The sequence below is a fragment of the Dipodomys merriami genome, unplaced genomic scaffold, assembly GCF_024711535.1.
Source record: "Dipodomys merriami isolate MVZ:Mamm:240054 unplaced genomic scaffold, mDipMer1.0.p SCAF_2378, whole genome shotgun sequence".
NCBI classification, from domain to species: domain Eukaryota; kingdom Metazoa; phylum Chordata; class Mammalia; order Rodentia; family Heteromyidae; genus Dipodomys; species Dipodomys merriami.
In genome coordinates, this window is record NW_027203802.1 from 3117 (window position 1) to 25318 (window position 22202).

The 22202-nt window shown below is 41.9% G+C and overlaps 1 protein-coding gene across 1 annotated transcript; it reads left to right on the forward strand.

The window, feature by feature from the left end:
- Positions 1-20094: 20094 nt before the first annotated feature.
- LOC138835419 (undifferentiated embryonic cell transcription factor 1-like) lies at positions 20095-20987 on the forward strand. The gene is made up of 2 exons (XM_070033963.1): positions 20095-20569; positions 20731-20987. Exons 1-2 carry the CDS (start codon positions 20095-20097, stop codon positions 20985-20987), a joined length of 732 nt encoding a protein of 243 aa, XP_069890064.1.
- The last annotated feature ends 1215 nt before the right edge of the window (positions 20988-22202 follow it).

A 22202-nucleotide genomic window follows, 5' to 3' on the forward strand; every position in this document is an offset into this window, starting at 1 on the left:
GTTTCAAGAATAATTAGTTCTGTTTACCTTTAAAAATCTTATACTAGATCAACTAGTACACCAAGTAATTTAACTATATTATAGCACACACTCTATTATGGAGAGAACTTTTGCTTTCAAGTTCTACACTTGCCTTCCTATACAGCAACTAGAAAACCAGACAAAATAGAAGAAAGAACTATTTTTAGATACTACACAAAAAGACAAAAAAACACTTTGGTCTAGGGGAGAAAAGAGAAACAAAGTCAACCCCACAGCTGAGCTTTCTGCCTAGAGAAAAGTGCCAAAACCCCAACACACAGAGGAGAACCTACAGACAACAGAACATTCACAGGCAATGTAAGTCAGGGATAAAGTCTGGCATCAGGGAAGGCTGAAGCAGCTACCACTTTAAAGTCAAAAAACTTCAGAGGATGCAGCTATATAATTAAATTTTCCAAGAATCTACAGATGTGTTGATTTGTCTTTATCTGAGTAATATACTGTTCAAACACTAGGTAACATCACACAGTTGGGAGAAGAAGTAGCATAAGTAGTAAGCAACACAATCCCCATAGCTCAAGCTATGCTGAAACATCTGGTTCTTAAACAACCAAAGTGAACAGATTTCACTGAAAACCTGAGGAATAAGAGTGAATTCAGAGGAATCAGGGCACAGCAGTAAGATAAACTAGTCCTTAAGATTGAAGGCTAAAAGACATACAATGGAAGAAACAAAGCCTCTTCAACCACTGGTTTTGGGAAAAGTGGGCGGCCACATGCAGAAGACTAAAAGTGGACCCCAGCCTATCACCATGCACCAACATCAACTCAAAATGGATTAAAGATCTTAACATTAAACCTGAATCTCTGAAACTACTGCAGGACAGAGTAGGAGAGACACTTAAACTTATAGGCACAGGAAGAAACTTCCTGAACAGAGTCCCAGAGTCACAACAAATTGGGAAAGTGACTCGACAAATGGGACTACCTTAAAACAAAAAGCTTCTGCACAGCTAAAGCTATCGCCACCAATCTAAAAAGACAACCAACTAATTGGGAAAAAATATTTACCAGCAATGTATTGCGACGGACCAGCTCGGCCGGAGCACTGGGACCGACAGGACAGGGATGTCGGGGTAAGTGGGCAAAGGAGTCGGTGAAGTGACAAACAGACACAGACTCAAAAGAGTTGCATCTGAGTGTATCTTTATTGAGGTGAATTAACATTTTTATACAGTGTGTGATTGTGACATAGATTCTTTGTTTATTTAAGCACGTAATCAATTTTTTAAAGGCAAAACATTGATGAATTACATGCAAATTGATGATTATCCCACCAACTGTTTAAGCTAAGTGGTACTAAACAAGTCTAGCATATTGTTTAATAGAATACGTCATCTATTCAGCCTTTTTATGTTTAATAATTAACAAACCTAAGACAGGGCTGTACTTACATTATACTCTTTTTAATTTTATTTTTATCCAATTAATTTTATCTTTATAAGCTCCTGTATAAGGAAATAGTTCTTGGTTGGTTCAGGAAATACGTTACTAACTTTATATTTTGTGTGAAATCACCATCTATTCCCTATAACATAAGTTGGACAAAACTTAATCATAACTGTTGGGAGAATCTTTCTTTTTCTTTTATAATCAGAGGTCCCTCTTTTTTAGAGCTCTCTGAACTACTGGGTTAACTCTTTCTAACTTAGTTTAATTCATTGATTTTGTCTTTTGGACATATCTGGAAATTTTAAGTCTCTTTATATTTACTATGCGTGAGCTGCAAAACCGCTTGTGAAGTTGTAGGAGTTTCTGGAGGCAGCATCACATCAGATGATAGATTGATTGGGGCATTGCCCACATTTAATCTTTGGGCTTAGTCTTTATATTTAGAGAAGCCGTCTCTATTGGACTGGAAAAATACAACACGCTCTGTTCGTGGATCAATAGAAAAATAGCCAAAACGAGAATAAAGGCAACGACTGTACAGCCAAGAAGAATATAGTAAGGATAAAAGTAGAGGCTATAAAGGTGCAGCCAAGTGTATGGGAAGCCTTGAACCAACACCCCCTTCCTGCAGGCATGCTTCCTTGAAGCTCTTTGTCCAACATGATCTCTCACGCAGACTCCACAGAAGGTGGCGTGGCAATATATCAAACAAGGGGTTAATATCCAGTATATACAGGGAACTCAAGAAACTAATCCCAGGGGAAGGGGAAAAACAAGTCGTTTAAATAAGGATACAGGTGGGCCCATTGCAACAAGTTGTTATGTACAAGTTGTTATTGTATAAGTTGTTATGTAAAAATGAACTTTACAACTTTGGGGTGGGCGGGGAGGATTAGGTGAGGGGGCCAGAGGGAGGATGGAAACTGATGGGAAGGGGAAACAAAGGAGAAGGCTACAATGCTTGATAAGAAATGTACTCATTATCTTGCCCATGTAATTGTAACCTCTCTGTACAGTATTTTCACAATAAAAAATAAATTACAAAAAAAGAAACTAATCCCTCCCAAACCTAACAAACCAATTACTAAAGGGGAAAGTGAACTAAAGAGAGACTTCTCAGATGAAGAGATAAAAATGGCAAAAAAACACATGAGGGAATGTTCACCGTCCCTGGTTGTGAAGGAAATGCAAATAATGACAACCCTGAGATACCACCTTACCCCAGTCAGAATGTCCCACATCCACAAGTCAGGCAATGACAAATGCTAGAAGGGATGAGGAGAAAGAGGAACCCTATTACACTGCTAGTGGGAATGTACACTTATGCAACCACTTTGGAAAGCAATCTGGAGGGTCCTCAGAAAGCTAAATATTGACCTCCATTATGACCCAGTCATACCACTTCTAGGCATCTATCCTGAACAACAGGAACCAGTATACAAGACAGATGCATCTCCAGTTTATTGCAGCACTGTTCACAATAGCTAGGATATGGAAACAACCCAGAGGCCCCACCACAGATGAATGGATCCAAAAATTGTGGTATCTATACACAATGGAATATTATGTAGCCATTAGAAATGACAAAATAATGACATTTGCAGGGAAATGGATGGAGCTAGAAGAAAGCATGTTGAGTGAGGTAAGCCTAAAGCAAAGAGACAAACGGTATATGGTCTCCCTGATAAGTGGATGTTAAATCCAAAATGTTAGGTGATATGACAAAATTAACAAGACTTAAGAAACAAAGAACTTCCACTCATCTGGTCAAACCACTACTAAATAACTCCATGTTGCTGATCACATGTATGGTATATATGTGTACACCAGAGGGGAACCAGGAAGATGACACAGAACTAGAGGGAATCAGGGGAAAACATACAACAGCGGGACCCATCATCTGCACAGGACATTGACCAAAATGAACTAAGCAACTTAATGGCAGCTATGGGAGGGAGGGAACAAATGGGAAAAAGGGAACAGCTGATGCTATGCAAAACAAAAGAAATGTACATACCAACCAATGCGGAAGAAATAACTGTATCGCAAAGTTCATAAAACTCATAAATGTTATAGACCATAATAGACAATTTGCTCCAGGAAAGTTAGAATGTGTTTGTGACTTTAACAGCATCACTATCCCACAATACTGTGAAATTCGGGAAATTATGTAATCAATCACAATAAAAAATAAAAATTAGAAAAAAGATTGAAGGCCACACTAGACTCCCTCTAAACAAGCCTAACAGAGAAGGAAATGGTGACACTGTCCAAAAAGAAATGTACTCTTAGCAGGGCACCAGTGGCTCACACCTGTAATCCTAGCTACTCAGGAAGCTGAGATCCGAGGATTGTGCTTCAAAGCCAGCCCTGGCATCAAAGTCTGTGAGACTCTTATCTCCAATAAACCATCAGAAAACTAGAAGTGGCATTGTGGCTCAAGTAGTAGAGCACTAACTAGCCTTGAGCTCTAGAGGTGAGAGGCAGCGCCTAGGCCCAGAGTTGATGTCCACGACTGATAAAAAAGAAATGTATTCTTTACCCAACTTATATAACTGTAACCAGTATCTTTTAATAACAGTTAAAAAGTTTTTAAGTATCAATCTGAATTGGGAAAGCAGGACAGGGTGACTGTTGACTCATGCCTATGGTCCTAGCTACTCTGGGCTGAGATCTAAAGATCACAATGGAAAGCCACCAGGGCAGAAGAGTCTGTGAGACTTTAATCTCCATTTATTTATCCCGCAAAAACCAGAGGCAGGATTCAAGTGCCAGCTGTGGAGGAGGGAGACAAGGTAGACTGTGAAGACGGAATTCAAGCTCCAGTGCCAGAACATACACATTAAAAAAGAAAGAGGTTGGGCACCGGTAGCTCAGAACCATAATCCTAGCTACTCAGCCTTGAGCAAAAAGGTCAGGAACAGCGCCCAGGCTCTGACTTCAAGCTCCAGGAACACTAAACACAGACACACACACACACACACACACACACAGAGAGAGAGAGAGAGAGAGAGAGAGAGAGAGAGAGAGAGAGAGAGAGAGAGAGAGAGAGAGAGAGAGAGAGAGAGAGAGAGAGAGAGAGAGAGAGAGAGAGAGAGAGAGAGAGAGAGAGAGAGAGAGAGAGAGAGAGAGAGAGAGAGAGAGAGAGAGAGAGAAAGCAGAAGACAACATCCTTAAAGGAACATGACAAAATTGCAAAAAAGATGACCAAGTGATTTCATTGGTATATTTTATCTCAAACTTCTAAAAAAACCCATCGCCGGTATACTTTCCTTCACAGTGAAATTAATGCTTAGAAATTTTAGAAGATGAGAAAGAGGTTAGGATGAAAAAGCCACCCATTCTATTCTGGTACACTTAATATTCAACTAAAATCTAAGTCCATAAAACTTCCACTGAGTAGTGGGAGTTCTCTACTCATGAGACACAAGTAAACGCAACCTAAATTCTGTTCTCCATGCTAGTCTTCAAAGGTATAAAAAAGGTGTATTCTCCCTATCACCTTTCCTTAGATTTTCATATTCATGATCCATTAACTCTCTAACTTTTTAATACATTAATACTAGCCACTCTTCCCAGGGTTCTCCATAATTTTTATTCCCCTTCTAAAACATGGCCCTGAGTGACAAATATCCTTCAAGTCTTATGAAATCACTGCTGTTTACTATCCAAACATACTTCTAACTCCTGTTTTCCTTGCCCACTAAAAGCAATTCCTGATAAAAATTGCTGAAAATGCCAACACTTTAATCTTCCAACATCTCAAAGCATCAGAGTTAGACATTAAACCATTCTAGCTGCTGGGAGCATGAAGAGAAATGAAACTTCCTGTCTCTGTAACTCCTGAATTTGAGCTTATTTGTTTGAGAATACCATACCTGCACTCACAGCATTATCTGACAACAATTACAAAATCATAAAGAACCCAACAAATAAAAGTGAAGATACCAGGACCCTACATTCACCAAAATAACATGCAGTACTCTATTTGTAGAGTTCTTCAGGGAGAAAAATAAACTCATTTTTAAACACATAGTGTGTTAGTCACAGACAAAGTAGCCTCACTTATGCAAGCATCATTAAGAACAGTGCCTCATATATGGAGTAATTTGCCATGTCCGATGAAGTTATCTCTCCATTCTACTGACCCATGCACTATGGACCTGAAAGTAGGTCAATCCAGTTCTCTCTTAGGTATTCAAAAGTAGTGATAGTGGAACCTATTAGTATCTGATAGGTATGTATGCCAAGACACAATATAACTCTGAAGATGGAGAAAGACAGGTAGAATAAATCTGCTTCTAGAGAAAAAATGATAGAGATGAGTAAAGACTCTTAAATGAGAAACAATAAGGGCTGTGAGAGATGAAGAAAACAGACTGGTCTTCAAAACTTTTCCATATGCATTAGAAGTGCAGGTTTCCTTTTGATCATTACAAACTTTCAAGAATAAGCCTTGGCACAGGCCAAATTTTTCTTAAAAGAGACCCAGAAACACAACAAATCAAAGAAAGATTGGACAAATCGGATTGCATGAAATTGCAGAGCTTCTTGCATGGCAAAGGACATAGTTATCAAGATCAATAGAAAGCCCAGGGATGGGGAGAAGTTCTTCACTAGCCATACAACAGATAAGGGTCTCATATCTAAAACATACCTGAAACTCAAAAAATCAAATCCTCCAACAACAAATCCTCAAAGAAACAACTGCCCAATAAATAAGTGGGCTAAAGACTTAAAGAGAAACTTCTCTGAAGAGGAAATAAGCATGGCCAATAGACACATGTATGCATTATCCTGCCCATGTAATTGTAGCACCTCTGTACAGTATGTTCTCAAATAAAATAAAATTAAATTAAAAAAAAATTGAGATACCACCTCACCCCAGTTAGAATGGCTAGAATCAAGAACTCTAATTAACAACAGATGCTGAAGGGGATATGTGCAGAACCCTACTGCATTGTTAGTGGGAGTGTAAACTTGTTCAACCACTTTGGAAAGTAGTATAGAGGTTCCTCAAAAGATTACATAGAGCTCCCCAATGACCCAGCAATCCTATTTGTGGGCATATACTCAAATGATCACAAACAAGACCATCCTAAAGCTACCAGCACAACTATGTGTTACTGCAGCATTATATACCATAGCTAAGATATGGAACCAACTCAGGCGCCCCTCAGTAGATCAAGAAAATGCAAAAAAAAAAAATAGAAAAAAGGCTAGAATGTACCTCAGCTCAATGGCAAAACATTTGCCTAGCTAGTGCAACATCCTGGGTTCAATGCCCAGTTATCAAAAAACAAAAGGCAGAAAAACAATCAAACAAACAAAAAACAAAAGGCAAAAAATAGCCCTAAATGAACAAAAATACTTTTTGGTCCTGACAGATTTAAATTCACCTAGCCTTGGTTGCCAAACAAAGTGCTAAGCAATTCTTATATTCAACATATATAACAATATAATTTTAATATGTAGCAGTCCTTGTAATTACTTCAGATGCAGAGTAGAGGGATATGAGCAATTATAAGACACAGATCTCTAACTGGCAGCTGGATTCACAAGACAACACACCACACCTGTAGAATATCCCCATGTCCTTAGTATCAAAAATGCACAAGCTAGCTACTGAATCCAAAGTATCCTAGGACTTAATGTTTCCATATACAGACCTCCAGCATGTTTGACTTCGGCTGAGATCTCACTGGGACTAGGGATCCCAAGGGAAGTCTCTGCCTTTTCAATGATATTTGAAGTATCTTGTCCTAGAGAAAAATCAAAATGTGTTGCTCTTTATTACCAAACTAAACAAACTAAATTTCAAAAATGTAATATCAAAGTCCATACATCTAAAATCATGATAGCTATAAGACAGTTTATTTTTAACAATTAAGGTATTAGTCCTTGGAAATATCTCCTTAGTATAACATTTTTTATACAAAAACTCTGATACATCATCACTAAAGAACAGACATTTATAGCAATTCCTAGACTTCATTCTAATAAGAAAATGCTACCAATCTACTTGCGATGTCTACCATCTATCTCATGATCACTTATCTTCAAACAATTAAATCCCTTGAACAAATTTAGAAGGAGATTTATTAACAAAGTCCCTTGTAACAATATAAACACACACAGACAGTAACACAGATCTTCCCCCAGGTTCTCCTAATAACAGCTTCCATAACTGAAGCATAATTCATTGTGGCAGAATCCACCAATCTTCAGATTTCAACAGATTTCAACGGAAACTTTGTCACTTCAAGAAGTATAGATGAAATTACATAGCATGCCACTTGTTAAGAATTTTTTTACACAGCATTTAAGTCCCTCCAGACCCACTTATATTTTATTAAGACTTTTTTTTATTGTTTCTGAATAGTCCATGCTATAAATGTACTTTGGGACTATCACAGAAATAAGATGATTCAGAAAGCTTATGTATAGGTGTTTATGGGAACCAAAGCTTTCTCTTGGGCTACTCAGTTTAGTTTTAAATGTTACTGTTCGGCTGGGAATGTGCCTTTGCAGTAGAAAGATTGCCTAGCATGCATGAAGCCCTCGGTTTGATTCCTCAGTACCACATGCACAGAAACTGGCACTGTGGGTCAAGTGGTAGAGTGCTAGACTTGAGCAAAAAAGCTCAGGGATAGTGCTGTGGCACTGAGCTCAATCCACAGGACTGTCTCAAAACAAGGTATTGTTCTATTCTTTTCCCAAGTAAACTATCTCTTCATTTTCCTAGTGGCAATGTATGAATAATCAAGTTCCCCTGAATTCTGATCAACCTTGTGTTGTCACTATTTTGATTGAACCATTCAAATAGGTATGTAGTGGTACCTCACTGAGCCTTTTAAATTGCATTCCTCTAACAGCTGGGACCAAGGCATCCTTTTATGTGCTTATTTGCTGAGTGTATATTCTTCAGTGAAACATTTATTTGTATCTTTTTGTCATTATCCAATCATTCTGGTTTGGTTTTTATCATTATGTACTACAGAGACTTGAGAACACTGTTTATTGGAGATTTAATTCCTCTACTATATGGCTTGCAAATATTTCATGCTAGTTTATAGTTTATATTTTTCCTGTCTTCCTAGAGTCTTTCCCTGAGCAAGTTTTTCATTGTGAGGAGGTTCATTATCTATTTCCCCTTTTACTGACTATCCTTTAAAATCTTTAATAATCACTTCCTACTAAAATTCTTCCAGAGATTTAATCTATCAAAAAACATTTCTGTCAGAACAGTTTTTTAGGGTTTTGTTTCCTATTTGTAGTGGTGGCCCTAGGGAATAAAAGATGTCCCTAATCCTTTTGCTTTTGTTTTTTAGATAGGGTTTCCCAAATTTGTCTAGGCAAGCCTCAGACCATGAATTTCTTACCTCTGTCTCTCAAGTACCTGAGATTACAGGCATACACTACCATGCTTGCTATCTCTGAAACACTAACTTTTTGTTTGGTCTGCTCTTAAACCTTAATCCTCCTATCTCCTTCTCTGGAGTGTCTAGGATTATAAATATAAAACACTATTCTGGGCCTTTTGCTATTTTTAAAAATATTCATCATAAATATACCAAAATTCTGTTAGTATTGGAACATTTGATGTGACAAAAGAGATGACGATTGACTTATATTTTATATTTACTTTTTTTTTTTACAGTGCTAGCGATAGAACTTAGGACCCCACACATACCAGGGAAGAGCTCCACCATTTGGCTATATCCATTGAATTCCTAGTTTAACATTTATTTTTGCCAGTCCTGGAACTGGAACTCAAGGCCTAGGCACTGTCCTGGAGCTTTTTTTGCTCAAGGCTCGCACTCTAACCCTTGAGAGACAGCCTCACTTCTGGATTTTTCTGTGTATGTGGTATTGAGGAACTGAACAATGGGCTTCATGCATGGTAGGCAAGCACTATCACTAAACCACATTCCCTGCACCTCAGGTCAACTTTTAAGCAGCAATTCAATTACCCAATCTAATTCCTTCCAGAAGAAGAGGAGAATCAAATAGCATGAGAGAATAAATGTATTTCCTCCCCTTTCCTTCACCCTCTTCTCTTGTGCTCTCTCTCTTTCTCTTTCACCCTCCTTCACCCATACACACAGGGACGTATAAACCTATTTTATAGAGAGATGGACTACATGTAGGAAAGAGCCAATATGTGTTTCAAACAGATTTTATAAACATATTAACAACTAAGGCAGAAAGACCAGCACACTACTATAATTAAGATACATACCAAAAATGCTAACAGAAAGGAAAACACCCATTGGAATCAGGAGACATGATTCATACACAAAGAACCAAACACATGTCTAGAGCTTGGAGTGTCAAACCTAGCCTAGAGATATTTTTAATTTATCTATATAGTGCCTAAACTTTTAAATGAGTTCCATGTTTAAAAACCAGTCTTCATACAAAAGTGCAAGTGTCCAATTTCCCTTGAAAACTGAAAGATCTAGCAACAAAGGCTCTATAGTCACTGTTTAATAACTACTTCATGCCAAATAGCTACTGGTCCTTTTAGGCAATGCTCCTGCACCTCAAAATTGGCACTCGCATTCAATTCAATAATTTATGTTATCCTGATTAGCCCCATAGTTATCTGCAAATGCCTGCCATGAGACGTACATCAGACTGTGACAGGTGAAAATGCCAGAGAGAGTGTTCAAGGGTATAAAAACAATCCATGAGAAACCTCAAAGGTATACATGATACTAGTTGCCTGGAGCCATTAAAATACCGGGGAGAAAAAGAATCACGAGGCATGAAATCAGAAGGCAACTTTAAGATACCTTGGAGCTAAGCTGTATGAATACGTGTGTGTGTGTGTGTGTGTGTGTGTGTGTGTGTGTGTGTGTTGTGTGTTGGATACTATGTGTAATGCATGCACTATATGTAATACATACAAAATATATCATTGTAGAAATGTAATTCATTTAACTTCATATGAGATTAGGACATACTCTGAAACAGGAAACAATGGTAATCTCTGTACTTTGGTCATCACCACCTAAATTTGAATCTACATGAATAAAAATCATTTAGAGGGGCTCGCAAGGTGGCTCAGTGGTACAGTACTTGCCTTGCATGCATGAGGCCCTGGGTTCAATTCCTCAGTACCACGTAAGCAGAAAAAGCCGGAAGTGGCACTGTGGTTCAAGTGGTAGAGTGCTAGACCTACGCTGAAGACTTGAGGGACAGCACCCAAGCCCAGAGTTCAGGCCCCAGAACCGACCAAAAAAGAAAATAAAACATCATCTAGAATGTGTTAGGATGGAAGACAAAGAGTTTATATTATTTATACTGTTAATATTATTAGTAGAAGGAATGTAGATACTCTACTCTCAATAAATCCATCATCTCTCAGCAAACATAAATAAATAACAGGTAGATGAAAGTAAAATTGCATTATTTAATGGTTTCCTAAGTTTTCTGGGTATTTTATGATGGATTGGAAAAGAGAAATATGCCAGTAAATTAAGAAAAAATCAGCCAAAGGGATTCATATTTTTAAGGAACCAAAATGCATATGCTTGTGTCTCTCATTCCTATCATCAGGCTGCCTTTTCCCTCCTTTACCCTTCTCAGCATTCAAGGCTTACCAGCACCTTGCTCCTGCCGACCTCAACTTAGGGAGTACCATGCACCCAGCCAGCACATAGCCACTGCAGATGCCTACAAAGTGTGTTCCCAATGCCTGGGAAATACTTCCCCCTGTGGGGTGGGTCTGGCCAGGTATACTTCTGGGTCCGGGTTCTTCTTTGGTCTGAAGTGGCTGGGCTCTGGTTCATTGAGTTTGGGCACCAACCGGGTGGTTTAAAGTTTGGCTGACCATAGTCACTGGAGTGATGTCAGCTGGGAAAAGGAGATTGGGGGTGTCCATCTGCATTTGTGTTTTGGAAGATGTGACTCTCCAACAGGTACTGAGCGCTAAGTACCCTCACAACTATCCCGAGATCAGGGATTACCCAAGCCACTGCGTTGGCAAGCCCAAATGGACAGAATAGGGCTGTCCAGGCCAGTAGCAAAGTGTTTGCAAGGACGTTTAGTTATATGAATTGGGCAGGAGAAGGTGAAGGAGGACTCACTAGCAAACGCAAAGGCCTTAACAAATTTTAGTAATCCAAGAAAAGAAAAAGAAAAAATGCTGCAAAAAAATAGGTAAAGGGGATTGTAATGTGGCTTAGTGGTAGAGTGCTTGCCTGACATGCATGAAGCCCTGGGTTCGATCCCTCAGTACCACATACACAGAAAAAGCCAGAAGTGATGCTGTGGCTCAAATGGTAGAGCACTAACCTTGAGCAAAAGAACCACAGGGACAGTGCCCAGACACTGAGTTTAAGCCCTAGGACTGGCACAAAAAAATGAGGGGGAGGAGGTTTGCAAAAAGATAAATAAGAGGAGGCCTGAACACCATGGCTCATCCAGCTTATGAGATGGGATAAAGTTGTTGTTTCTCTCTCTCTCTCTCTCTCTCTCTCTCTCTCTCTCTCTCTCTCTCTCTCTCTCTCTCTCTCTCTGTGTGTGTGTGTGTGTGGTTAATTGGAGATTAATCTCAGATTTTCTGGCCCAAGCTCATCTCGAACTATGATCCCAAAACATTAGACTCCTGATTAGCTAGGATTACAGGCATTAGCCACCTATGCCCAGCTCAGGATAGTTTTAACTCTTAATATGGAACTTAATGGGAAAAGGCAGTAGGTTTCTAAGCAGACGAGTAAGATGCTTTTATTTGTGGTTTTTAAGATGAGCCCCCCTTCCCTCATTAAAAAGATGCATCTCATTATTTATCCTTCAGTAGTGTAAATGTGTGAAGTCTGGAGTTGTGGAGCTAGAAAGGTATAAGTTTATAAATATAAGGAAAATGGAACTTTTCGGAGGTAAAGAGATTGGATTTTTTTTTTTTTTTTTGGCAGCCTTGGGGCTTGAACTCTGGGCCTGGGCATTGTCCCTGTGCAATTCAGCTCAAGGCTAGCACTCTACCATTTGAGCTACAGCGCCACTTGCGGTTTTCTGGTGGTTTATTGGAGATAAGAGTTTCACAGGTTTCCTGCCAGGGCTGGCTTTGAACCCTGATTCTTGGATCTCAGCTTCTTGAGTAGCTAGGATTACATGCGTGAGCCACCGGCACCTGGAGAGAATTGGATTATGTAAAAATCCAAACATGTGGCTGGGTATCAAACACAGTGGTTAGATGTCTTGCCTAGCATGTGCTAGGAGAGAAAGAGAGCAGAGAGAAAGAAGAAAAAAAGAACAAGAAAAAGGGAGACAGGAGAGAAAAAAAGAGAATCTATGTTTTCTACTGCTTCAGTGATTTCAGTAGAGCCATCATTCTAAATAAACCTTCCCCAGAAATTTTGTTTACTTTTTTGTTTTTGTTTCTGTCTGGTAAGGAAATTGAACCCAAGCTGGTTATTTAGAGATAAGTCTCCGATTTGTCTGCCTGGGCTGGCTTCAAATCTGGATCCTCAGATCTCAATTTCCTTAGGTAGTTATAATTGTAGGCTTAAGCCACTCTAGCTCTGGCCTCTTAACCTTCTGTTTTATCTAGTAGCTGCTAATTTCCTCTTACCTCATTTCTGGGGCTTGAACCCAGGGCCTGGGCATTGCTCTTGAGCTTTTTTGTTCTAGCCTAGGGCCTAGCCACTTGAACCACAGCTCCACTTCCAGATTATTTTTTTGGTGTTTCACTGAAGATGAGTGTCACAGGTGAAAAGCTATTTAAAGAGAACTGTAAAACCAATGTAGTTAAACAATTGTGTCAGAACAGGAGCTCAAAGGATCATACTTTGACGAAAAGGTGCTGGATTCATGGACAAGAGACTCCGACTTTCACCTTCCTTAGATTTAACACAGTAGCAGATACACAGAGACACTAAATAAATGCTGCTTGATACCAGTTCCATTTTGTGTTGCTTATATTAAACCTAACTCACTTTGTGAATGTCAGTTTGGAAGGAAACTATCTTGCAGAAAAGCTTATATGCAAATCTCTAACATCAGACTTGGTTCTCAAACAGAACTTGAGGATGAAGCACAGGCACTTCACAAGCTGGGCCATTTAGAGATGAGGCAGAAGATCTTGCTGGAATACCAACCTGACGCATGTCCATCTCAACCAAATCATCTGGTTCCCATCTGTTTCCTAAGCTAAACCTGCACAGAGATACCCTTTGAAGAAAATCTCTTTGCAATTGAACTATAGACTCAGATTATTTGCCAATTACCATGTAAGAAACAGTGGCCTCATCCTGAAAAATACTGACAAGGATCACCTTAAGTAGATGACCAAAGATACACCCAGGCAATGAGACATCAGAAATTGATATGACATAACTGAGCTTTCTCATTCAGTTATAAAATTAGGCACAAACAAACAAATAAACCAATATATGCCTAGCTGGGTTCCAGTGGCTCACCCATGGAATTCTAGCCAATAAAGAGGCTCAGATCTGATGATGTTGGTCCAAAGCCAGCCCAGAGAGAAAAGTCTATGACATTCATATCTCCAGTGAACACCAGAAAACTAGAAGTGGGTGCTGTAGCTCCAAGTGGTAGAGTGATAGCCTAGAACTAGCTCAAGGAGAGCACCCAGGCCCTGAGTTCAAGCCCCAGGACCAGCCAAAATAAAAAAAAAAACACCCACCCAAGTCACTGGGAGGCTTCCCACAGGATCAGTAGCTGCCCTTTTCAAAAGTGTCAAGCTCATACTAAAGAAAAGACAGTGGAAATGTCACAGACTGGAGGAGGCAGAGGAAGTCTGACAGATCAAGGGAAAGCAGGATCTTGGATGGATCCTGAGTGGGAGAGCCAGTTCTGAGGCTTGAACTCAAGAACTGGGCACTGGCTCTTCACTGTTTCGCTCAAGGCTGGCACTCTACCACTTGAGCCACCGCTTTACTTCAGGCTTTTTGATGGTTTGTTGGAGAGAAGAGACTCACAGTCTTTCCTGCCCAAGCTAGCTTTGAAACTTAATCCTAAAATCTCAGCCTGTTGATGAGTTAGGATTACAAGCATGACCCAACAGCGCCAGCTATATTTTCTGTTTTATCGTGTAATAAAAATAAAAAGATTGTTTTCAAAATACATACTTGGGAGGGAACAAGCTCTGCTTGTACTGTTGACTCTAGTCGTTTTTGTTTTATGCTACAGCTGCAGGGCAGGCCACATGGGCAGGGTGTGGTTCAGGCACAGGCTCAGCCTGCCTAGAACAAGGAGGTACAAATGAGGTGTACGTAGTTCTGACAATAGCTAGTGGTCTTGTTTGGCCTTCTAGTGTAGAGAGCAGAAGGAAATAAAATGAGGAAATAATAGTTGAGGGAACAGTATGTAATCTCATTATGCAATGACAAGATATTTGTTCTTAACCTGTCAAGCAAAAGAGAAAAGGTACATGTTTCTCATCAAGGATTGATACCACCTCAGTGGTCACTTCTCAGTCCTCTTTACAAACAAATCCTAATTTTGTCTCATCATCCATTCTGTTGGTTTCTGTGTTTACATGGGATGTCTGGTGCTGCAACAGCCAACTTGGGATGATGAACTTTAGCATGTGGAGAATATACCCAGTATGGTCAATTCAAAAGATGGTAGGAATATAAATATAAGAAGACAGGCTGGGTGCCAGTGGCTCAGGCCTGTAATCCTAGCTACTCAGGAGGCTGAGATCTGAGGATCATAGTTCAAAGCCAGCCCGGGCAGGAAAACCTGTGAAACTCTTATCTCCAATAAACCATCAGAAAATCAGAAGTGGCCCTGTGGCTAAAGTGGTAGAGTGCTAGCCTTGAGCTGAGTTGCTCAGGGAAAAAGCCCAGACCCAGAGTTCAGTCCCCATGGCTGACAAAACAAAAGACAAAAAAGGAAGACAGTACTGAGCCACTGAATTAATGAATTCTACCATCTCCCTTGTGCTATGGTTATTTATTATTTTTTTTATTTTTTTTTCCAGGGCTGAGGACTGAACCCAGGGCCTTGCACACGCGCCGGGCGGGCACCCTTACCCTGGGCTAAACCCCCTGCCCCACCATGGTTATTATTATGTGAAATAATAAATCTTCCTGTCACTGAAATGAGTTGGGCCTTCTATAATTACACCTAAAAGCAACGAAAATTATGCTTGAGTCCTAAGGGAAAATAAAAGGCATCTAGAAGAAATACAAGAAGAAAAATATAGGTGAAAAATAAAAATAAAGTCTAAAATGCATTAGGTGCGTAGGGCTCTGAAAAATCTTCCAGGCCTGAAGAAACTCACGTGGAGTTTCAGAAGCCAGCTCCAATTTACATTTAACCATCTAAGTCTAGTTGCTATGAAGTTCTTTTAGGCAGTGATCCCTGAGAAGAGGAAGAAAAATGAAAGGGAAATAAAATTGAACAACTGCTAACATCACATTATCTGACCTTTTCCGCTTGATCCCTTAAATATGTATTTTAATGTTTTCGTTTCTTTCATGCATGTGTTTCTAACGCATTTATAAGATTATTTCTTTGTTGCTTTGTATGTCCCTCCCCCACAGTGTAACCCCCGCTTTCACTATATTTGATGTCAGTATAACATGTGGAGGAGATGGGGACAAACAAGTCGTTTAAGGATTCAGGTGGACCTGTTGCAACAATGAGAAGTACAAAATGTCATGTCAAAACCAGCTTTACAATGTCGGTGTGTGTGGGGGAGGGGGGTATGATTGGGTGGGGGGGAGGGGGGAGGCTGGGAAGGGAGGTGAAGGAAAAACAAAGAAAAAAAAAACAATTAGCAATAAAAAAAAAAATTGAACAACTGCCAGTGGAGAAACCAGCTGTACATGATCAATTTCTTTCCATGGAATCTCTATTTGTCTGAAGAGAATTTCTTCATCAGTTCCCTGGCCCCAAGTCTGAGACAGGTATATGTGGAGGAGACAGGACAGGGCAGCCTAGAGATGGACAGTGACTCATCTGGAATGGAAGAAAGAGCTAGCATGTGGCAGAGATTGAGCCCAAAGCTAAGCCTGACTCTGGATCCAGAACCTTCCCAATGCACTGTCGTGCCAGAAATGAAAGCCAAGCTTCAAAGCCACCAAGAGCTGCTTCTAAGCCATTCTGAAAAGTGCCCACATTCACCCAGGCATCCCACCAGAGACCCCAGGTATAGTCCAGCAGAGCACTTGAAAGCAGAAACCCAAGAAGCAAAGCAGGTGGCCTGCATCCAAATTCAAGAAATGTAACTCACTCAATTGTCACTGTGGCCAGGCCTGAGATTTCCAGTCAGTCCACTACACTCTAGCCTGAGGACAGTACCTATTAGGATGAGACCATATAAGACACGGATGAAGGCCCTGTCTGACTGCCACTGCCATTAAGAACAGCGTTATAGATAGGTGCCCATGGCACATGCTTGTAATCCTAATCAGGATGCTGAGATCTGAGGACCATGCTTTGAAGCCAGCCTAGGCAGAAAGGTCAGTGAGGCTCCTTATCTCCAATAAAGCAACAAAAAAGCCAGAAGTGGAGCTGTGACTCAAGTAGCAGAGTGCTAACCTTGAGCAAAAAGCTGAGGGACAATTCTAGGATGGTGGTGTGGGGAAAGACTATTACCACAAGCCCCTTTAGGACAGGTATTCTCACTTATGCCCATTTCCTTCAGAGTATTGCATAGCCCTCACCTTACTGACTTGCCTCTCCCTGTTTCAACACAGGATATTCACTTGGCCAGTCTATCTTGCAGCATCCCGAGCAAAGCAGCTTTTTCTCTGGGGTTTAACCAAGGAGCCAATACTGTCTGTGATTGGTTAACTGTGCACAGTCCAGAATCAAGGATACCTGGGGTCCATCTGGCTTGGCCATCTACTGTTGTAGCTTACAGCGTATTGTTCAACACTTCTGTTTTCTTATAATAGTTCTTGCTCATGGGTTCTAATGGTTACAATAAAATAACTAATAGGGTTACTTGTGTACACACACACACACACACACACACCACTGCAACAGTACTACAAAGGAAACAAGGCAACTCAACAGGGAGCTTCAGGACTCAAACATCTACCACATCCTAAGTATTTCCTGTTTCTTCTTAAGTAATTATTAATATTATTCCTATTTTGGTGCCAATACTGGAGAGTGAACTCAGAGCTGGGACACTGAGCCCCACTCAACTGGGGACTGAACTATCCCTAAGCTTTTTTTTTTTGTTTTTTGTTTTGGGTCCAGTCATAGGGCCTAAACTCTGGGCCTGAGCAATGTCCCTTAGCTCTTCAGATCAAGGCTAGCACTCTACCACTTGAGCCACAGCACCATTTCCGGCTTATTTCTTTTTTTTACTTATGCGATGCTGAGGAATGGAACCAGGGCCTCATGCATGCAAGACAAGCGCACTACCACTGAGCCACCTTCCTAGCCCCTCCTTAAGCTTTTTCTGCTCGAGGCTAGTGCTATACCATTTGAGCCATACCTCCAGGTCTGGCTTTGTGCAGGTTAATTGGAGATAAAAAACCTCACAGACTTTTCTTTCCAGGCTGGCTTCAAACCAGGACCCTCAGATCTCAGTCTCCTGTATTGCTAGGATTACAGTTGTGAGCCACCCACACCTGGCTGAAATCTTTTTTTTTAACTTGCATGTTTTTTATAACTATTAGATATGGAGATTAGTAATCTCTGCTGCTCTCTTTTGTTCTTAGCTGTATTTTCTTTTTCTTAGCTTCTTCCTTAAATGATTCTTTATTTTATTTATTTATTTATTTTTATTTATTTATTTTTTGGTCAGGGGTCCTGAACTCTGGGCTTGGGCACTATCCCTCAGCTCTTCAGCTCAAGGCAAGTGCTGTACTGCTTGAGTCACAGTGCCACTTCTGGTTTTCTAGTGGTTTATTGGAGATGAGAGTATCATGGACTTTCCTGCCCGGGCTGGCTTTGAACCACGATCCTCAGATCTCAGCCTCCTGAGTAGCTAGGATTACAGGTGTGAGCCACAGGCACCCAGCCCTTAAACAATTCTTGTAGGAACTTCATTCATTAAGAATAGGGCCAAACTATGCAAGGCAGGATTGAACTGGAACAACTAGTTATGAGGAAAGAACTAGGCTTATTTACCCCCTAGCTGTTCCTTCTACTGTAATTACTAGATTTGAAAAAGCAAAACACCTGGCCCCCAAACTAGGAACTGCCCGTTGCTTTAGGTCAAGAAATTGTTACAGGAGTACTTACGGTTTTAATTGTTTGGGGAATGTTTGTGACTTAAGAGCTTGCAAAATAAAATAACTGCGAAGTTCTTCTGTACACCACCTTGCTTGAATCTGCTCTAAAAGAATGCATTTTTTTTACCTTTATAAACCCTGAGCTATTTGAGTTTGGGACTGCTCATTCCCTAGATGAGTTAACCCTGGCTGGTCAATTGAATAAACTATCTTTTAAGATACTGGTCAGCGTCTGTGACTTTGTCCAGGGGGTCAGTCCACTTCATCTGGATGCCCCAGTGAGATCCTATTCTCGCCTGAACAGGATGACTCCTGTCATGCCTGACTCCTGTGTCAGGGGACAGGCCACATGGCCGCACTTAGTGGAAGGCCTTGAGAGACATTCCTCAGTCCCAGGTGCCCTTGCTCTGTGAAACCCCTGAAATGAACTCTGGAGTTTGTTCTACCAGTAAATTTCTGCCTGTCATCATCATGTAAAAACATAAATGAGTTGTTTTAAACTCCCAAGAAAAGTCATCAAGTTTTGGTGTTAGCAAAAACTTGAAAATTAACTAAAGTTCTTCTTCAAAATAATGCAATAATCCTTTACATTTTTGAGAAGTCAGATAATTTGATTACAATGTGAACAGCTTAATGCACTAAAACACCAGATCTTTGGTTTTCTGTAATATCCAAGTTACTATTCACTGGCAGAAATTTCTTCTGTTGTCTGGCCTCAGTCCCTCCTGCTCTTAGAAATTTACTTTCTCCCCTGAACCCCCTTTTCCCTGGGAAAAGAATAGCCATGGGTACAAAACTGTGAAATCAGAAAACAAAACACAATTATTGATAAAGGGAAAAAACCTCCTGGTAAAGAAAAACCCCAGACAAAGGCTGACCAGTAGTCAACTTTTGTCCTTTCCCCATCCTTGATAAAAAAGCAAAAGAACATCGCACCCTTACTCAATTTTACCAAACTGGCAGCTTTGCAAAAGCCTATTGACAACCGAGGCTTATCACCAGCTGCATTAAAGAGCAGTTAGGAGCTTATAATAAAAATAATTTCTAAAGTAGTGTCAATAGCTTTGATAGTATTGATCATGCTGACCAAGTCAAGATTATGTTTTGCCTATGCTTCTGTGAGTCAAGGCTATGTTTCTGCCAAGTTTTGCTTCTATAACCTTGCTTGCTTGCCTTGGTAACAAGGCCTTAAGCCCACCAATTGAAGACCACCGCTGAGTGGTCCCACTATGAGTGACCTATTACAAATGATTACATATGATATTACCATAAAGAACAAATTAATTTAAAGGTCATATAACTGTAACCAATGAAAAATATGCCAAACCTGCCTTGCATGGCTTGTATATATAACTCTATCTAATCTACCCCTATAAAAACACATCCTACCCTGAGCTCAAGGCTGTTCCTACTTTCCCAGTGGAAGGAAGTGGTCCCATGTGGTAGTAATAAAGTTCCTAGCTCGGCAGAGAGTGTGCGGGCAGCCGAGATGCCACAGCCGCCCAGGGTCTCCCAGCCCCCAGGCCCTCGCAACCCCCCGGGCCCCCGCAGGCCCCCGGGCACCGCCCCAACCCCGGAGCCCATGCGGCCCGCTGGGATGCTGCTCCGGCCCAGGCGGCCGCCACCGCTGGTGCTGCCCTCGCCGACAGATCCCATGGGCGAGATGCTGCCGCCAGCTGAGGACGCACCAGGGACCCCACCGCGGGCGGTGGCGCTAGCCCTGAGGCAGGTGCTGCGCACTCCCGCAAAATGTCCTCGCTGCTACAAGTTCCTCAAGAACAAGGTGCCCAAGGCCACTGGCCAAGCGCCCGGGCCCTTGGACGCACAGATCCACGAGCTCATGGGGCTGCTGGGCGACGATGGGCCGGACGAGCGCGCCCGCCGCCGCCCCGCGGGGCCGGGGTGCCCACAGCATGGCCGCCACCCCGCCCCCTCCGCGCCCGCACCAGCCCTAGATGAGCCAGGTAGGCAGGTGGCCGCGGGAGAGGGAAAGGGTCGGCAGGGCAAGGGGGGGGCGTGGGGGGGGGAGGGCGATTGGGGCTGGAGGCTGGAAGGGGCGGCCGGGGCCGGAGGGTCAGAGGCCGGAGGGTGGGCTGCAGCACTGACCCTGCGCTCCCTCCCGCAGCTGCCGCATCGCCCTGGGCCCCTGCCAACCTCTTGCCATCGGCCGCCACACCATCGCTGAATGCTGCCCTGCTGCAGACGCTGACGCACCTGGGCAACATCGTGGGCATGCTGGGCCTGCTGCGAGACCAGCTGCTGACCCGGAACCAGCACGTGGAGCAGCTGCCTGGCTCCTTCGACCAGACCTTGTCCCTGGCCCTGGGCTTCATCCTGGGCAGCGTGGCCACCCTGTGCGGCATCCTGGGCAAGCCGAGCTAGCCACCCCGCCACCCCCCCACCCCCAGCATTCAAGAAAGCCTTTTTGATAAAAAAAAAAATAATAATAAAGTTCCTAGCACTTTTATCTGGGTTTCGTGAAGTCTCTTTTGGATCCAGGATATAATAGATGTAGGCCCAAGTGAGATCCAGGACCCTGGGCCTTGAGTTCAGGGACTTTGGACTGGTGTCAGAAGAGCCACTCCCTAGGGGACAGCTGTGGAGAGAAGTTCCTAGCAGGAACTTAGAACTCAAAAGCCTCTAGAGGTAAGTTGAAAAGCCTGGCCAGGTATAGTGGAAGGGGCAGAAGGGGAGGTGGGATGCAGCAGAACTCCCAGCCATGGAGGAGTTTGGGATGCGCCTCTCCCCAGTGGAGGCAGATTAGGGTTCTTAACCTGGAGTCTGGCCTCACTTGGGTTCTTATTTGTTCTGTCTGTCTGTTGGAGGTGCCTTCTGCTGCTGTTTGCTTATGCCTGTCTGACCATTTGGTTTGTGTGGCCACCTATCTGTGTCTGTTTTAGTTGACATTTCTGTCTAAATGTCTGAGAACCACAAGCATGGAGAAAGGGATGAGATGGAGAATCTCCTGTTAAACCTATGTCTACAACCCTAACCCCAGATGTTGGAGAAACCTTGGGATGAGGTGGAGAATCTCCTGTCAAACTTAGTTCTCCACTCTGGTGCTGATAAAATTCCAAGGGGAAAGCTTATTTGGCCCAAGCAGGAAAAGTAAGAAACAACTTCTCTTTAAGCTAATTCTGAGATCACTGATATCTTGCTTTTTGTAGAAATGCACCAAACTTCTTTATCCATCACTTTTGGAAATGCTTTTAGAACCCTTTTCTTATTTTCAGGAAAAAGCCAGGGCATATGAGTACTGTTACCCAAGGTCATCTCTGCACTCTCTGCCAGGTAGATTGGCCCTCCCTTAATGTAAAATGGCTGCAGGAGAGCTCCTCTAAACTAACACCTCTCTTCTAGGTTCAGAGAGTTATTTTGGGGCTCTCAGTCACCGAAGTCAGGTACCCTAAACGCCAGAGCTCACCATTCTCTGAAAAAAAAAACCCAGACAATTATTCAAGTTATTAGAATCTGTTATTTTTGTTCATTTGGACATCTCTGGGGGAATAAAAGTTCCAGCTCTGTCTGGGCCTGGTCATAGACCTGCTCTGTTTTGTCTGTGTTGCAGCAGTCAGGACGTGGGCATGGGAGGTTGCA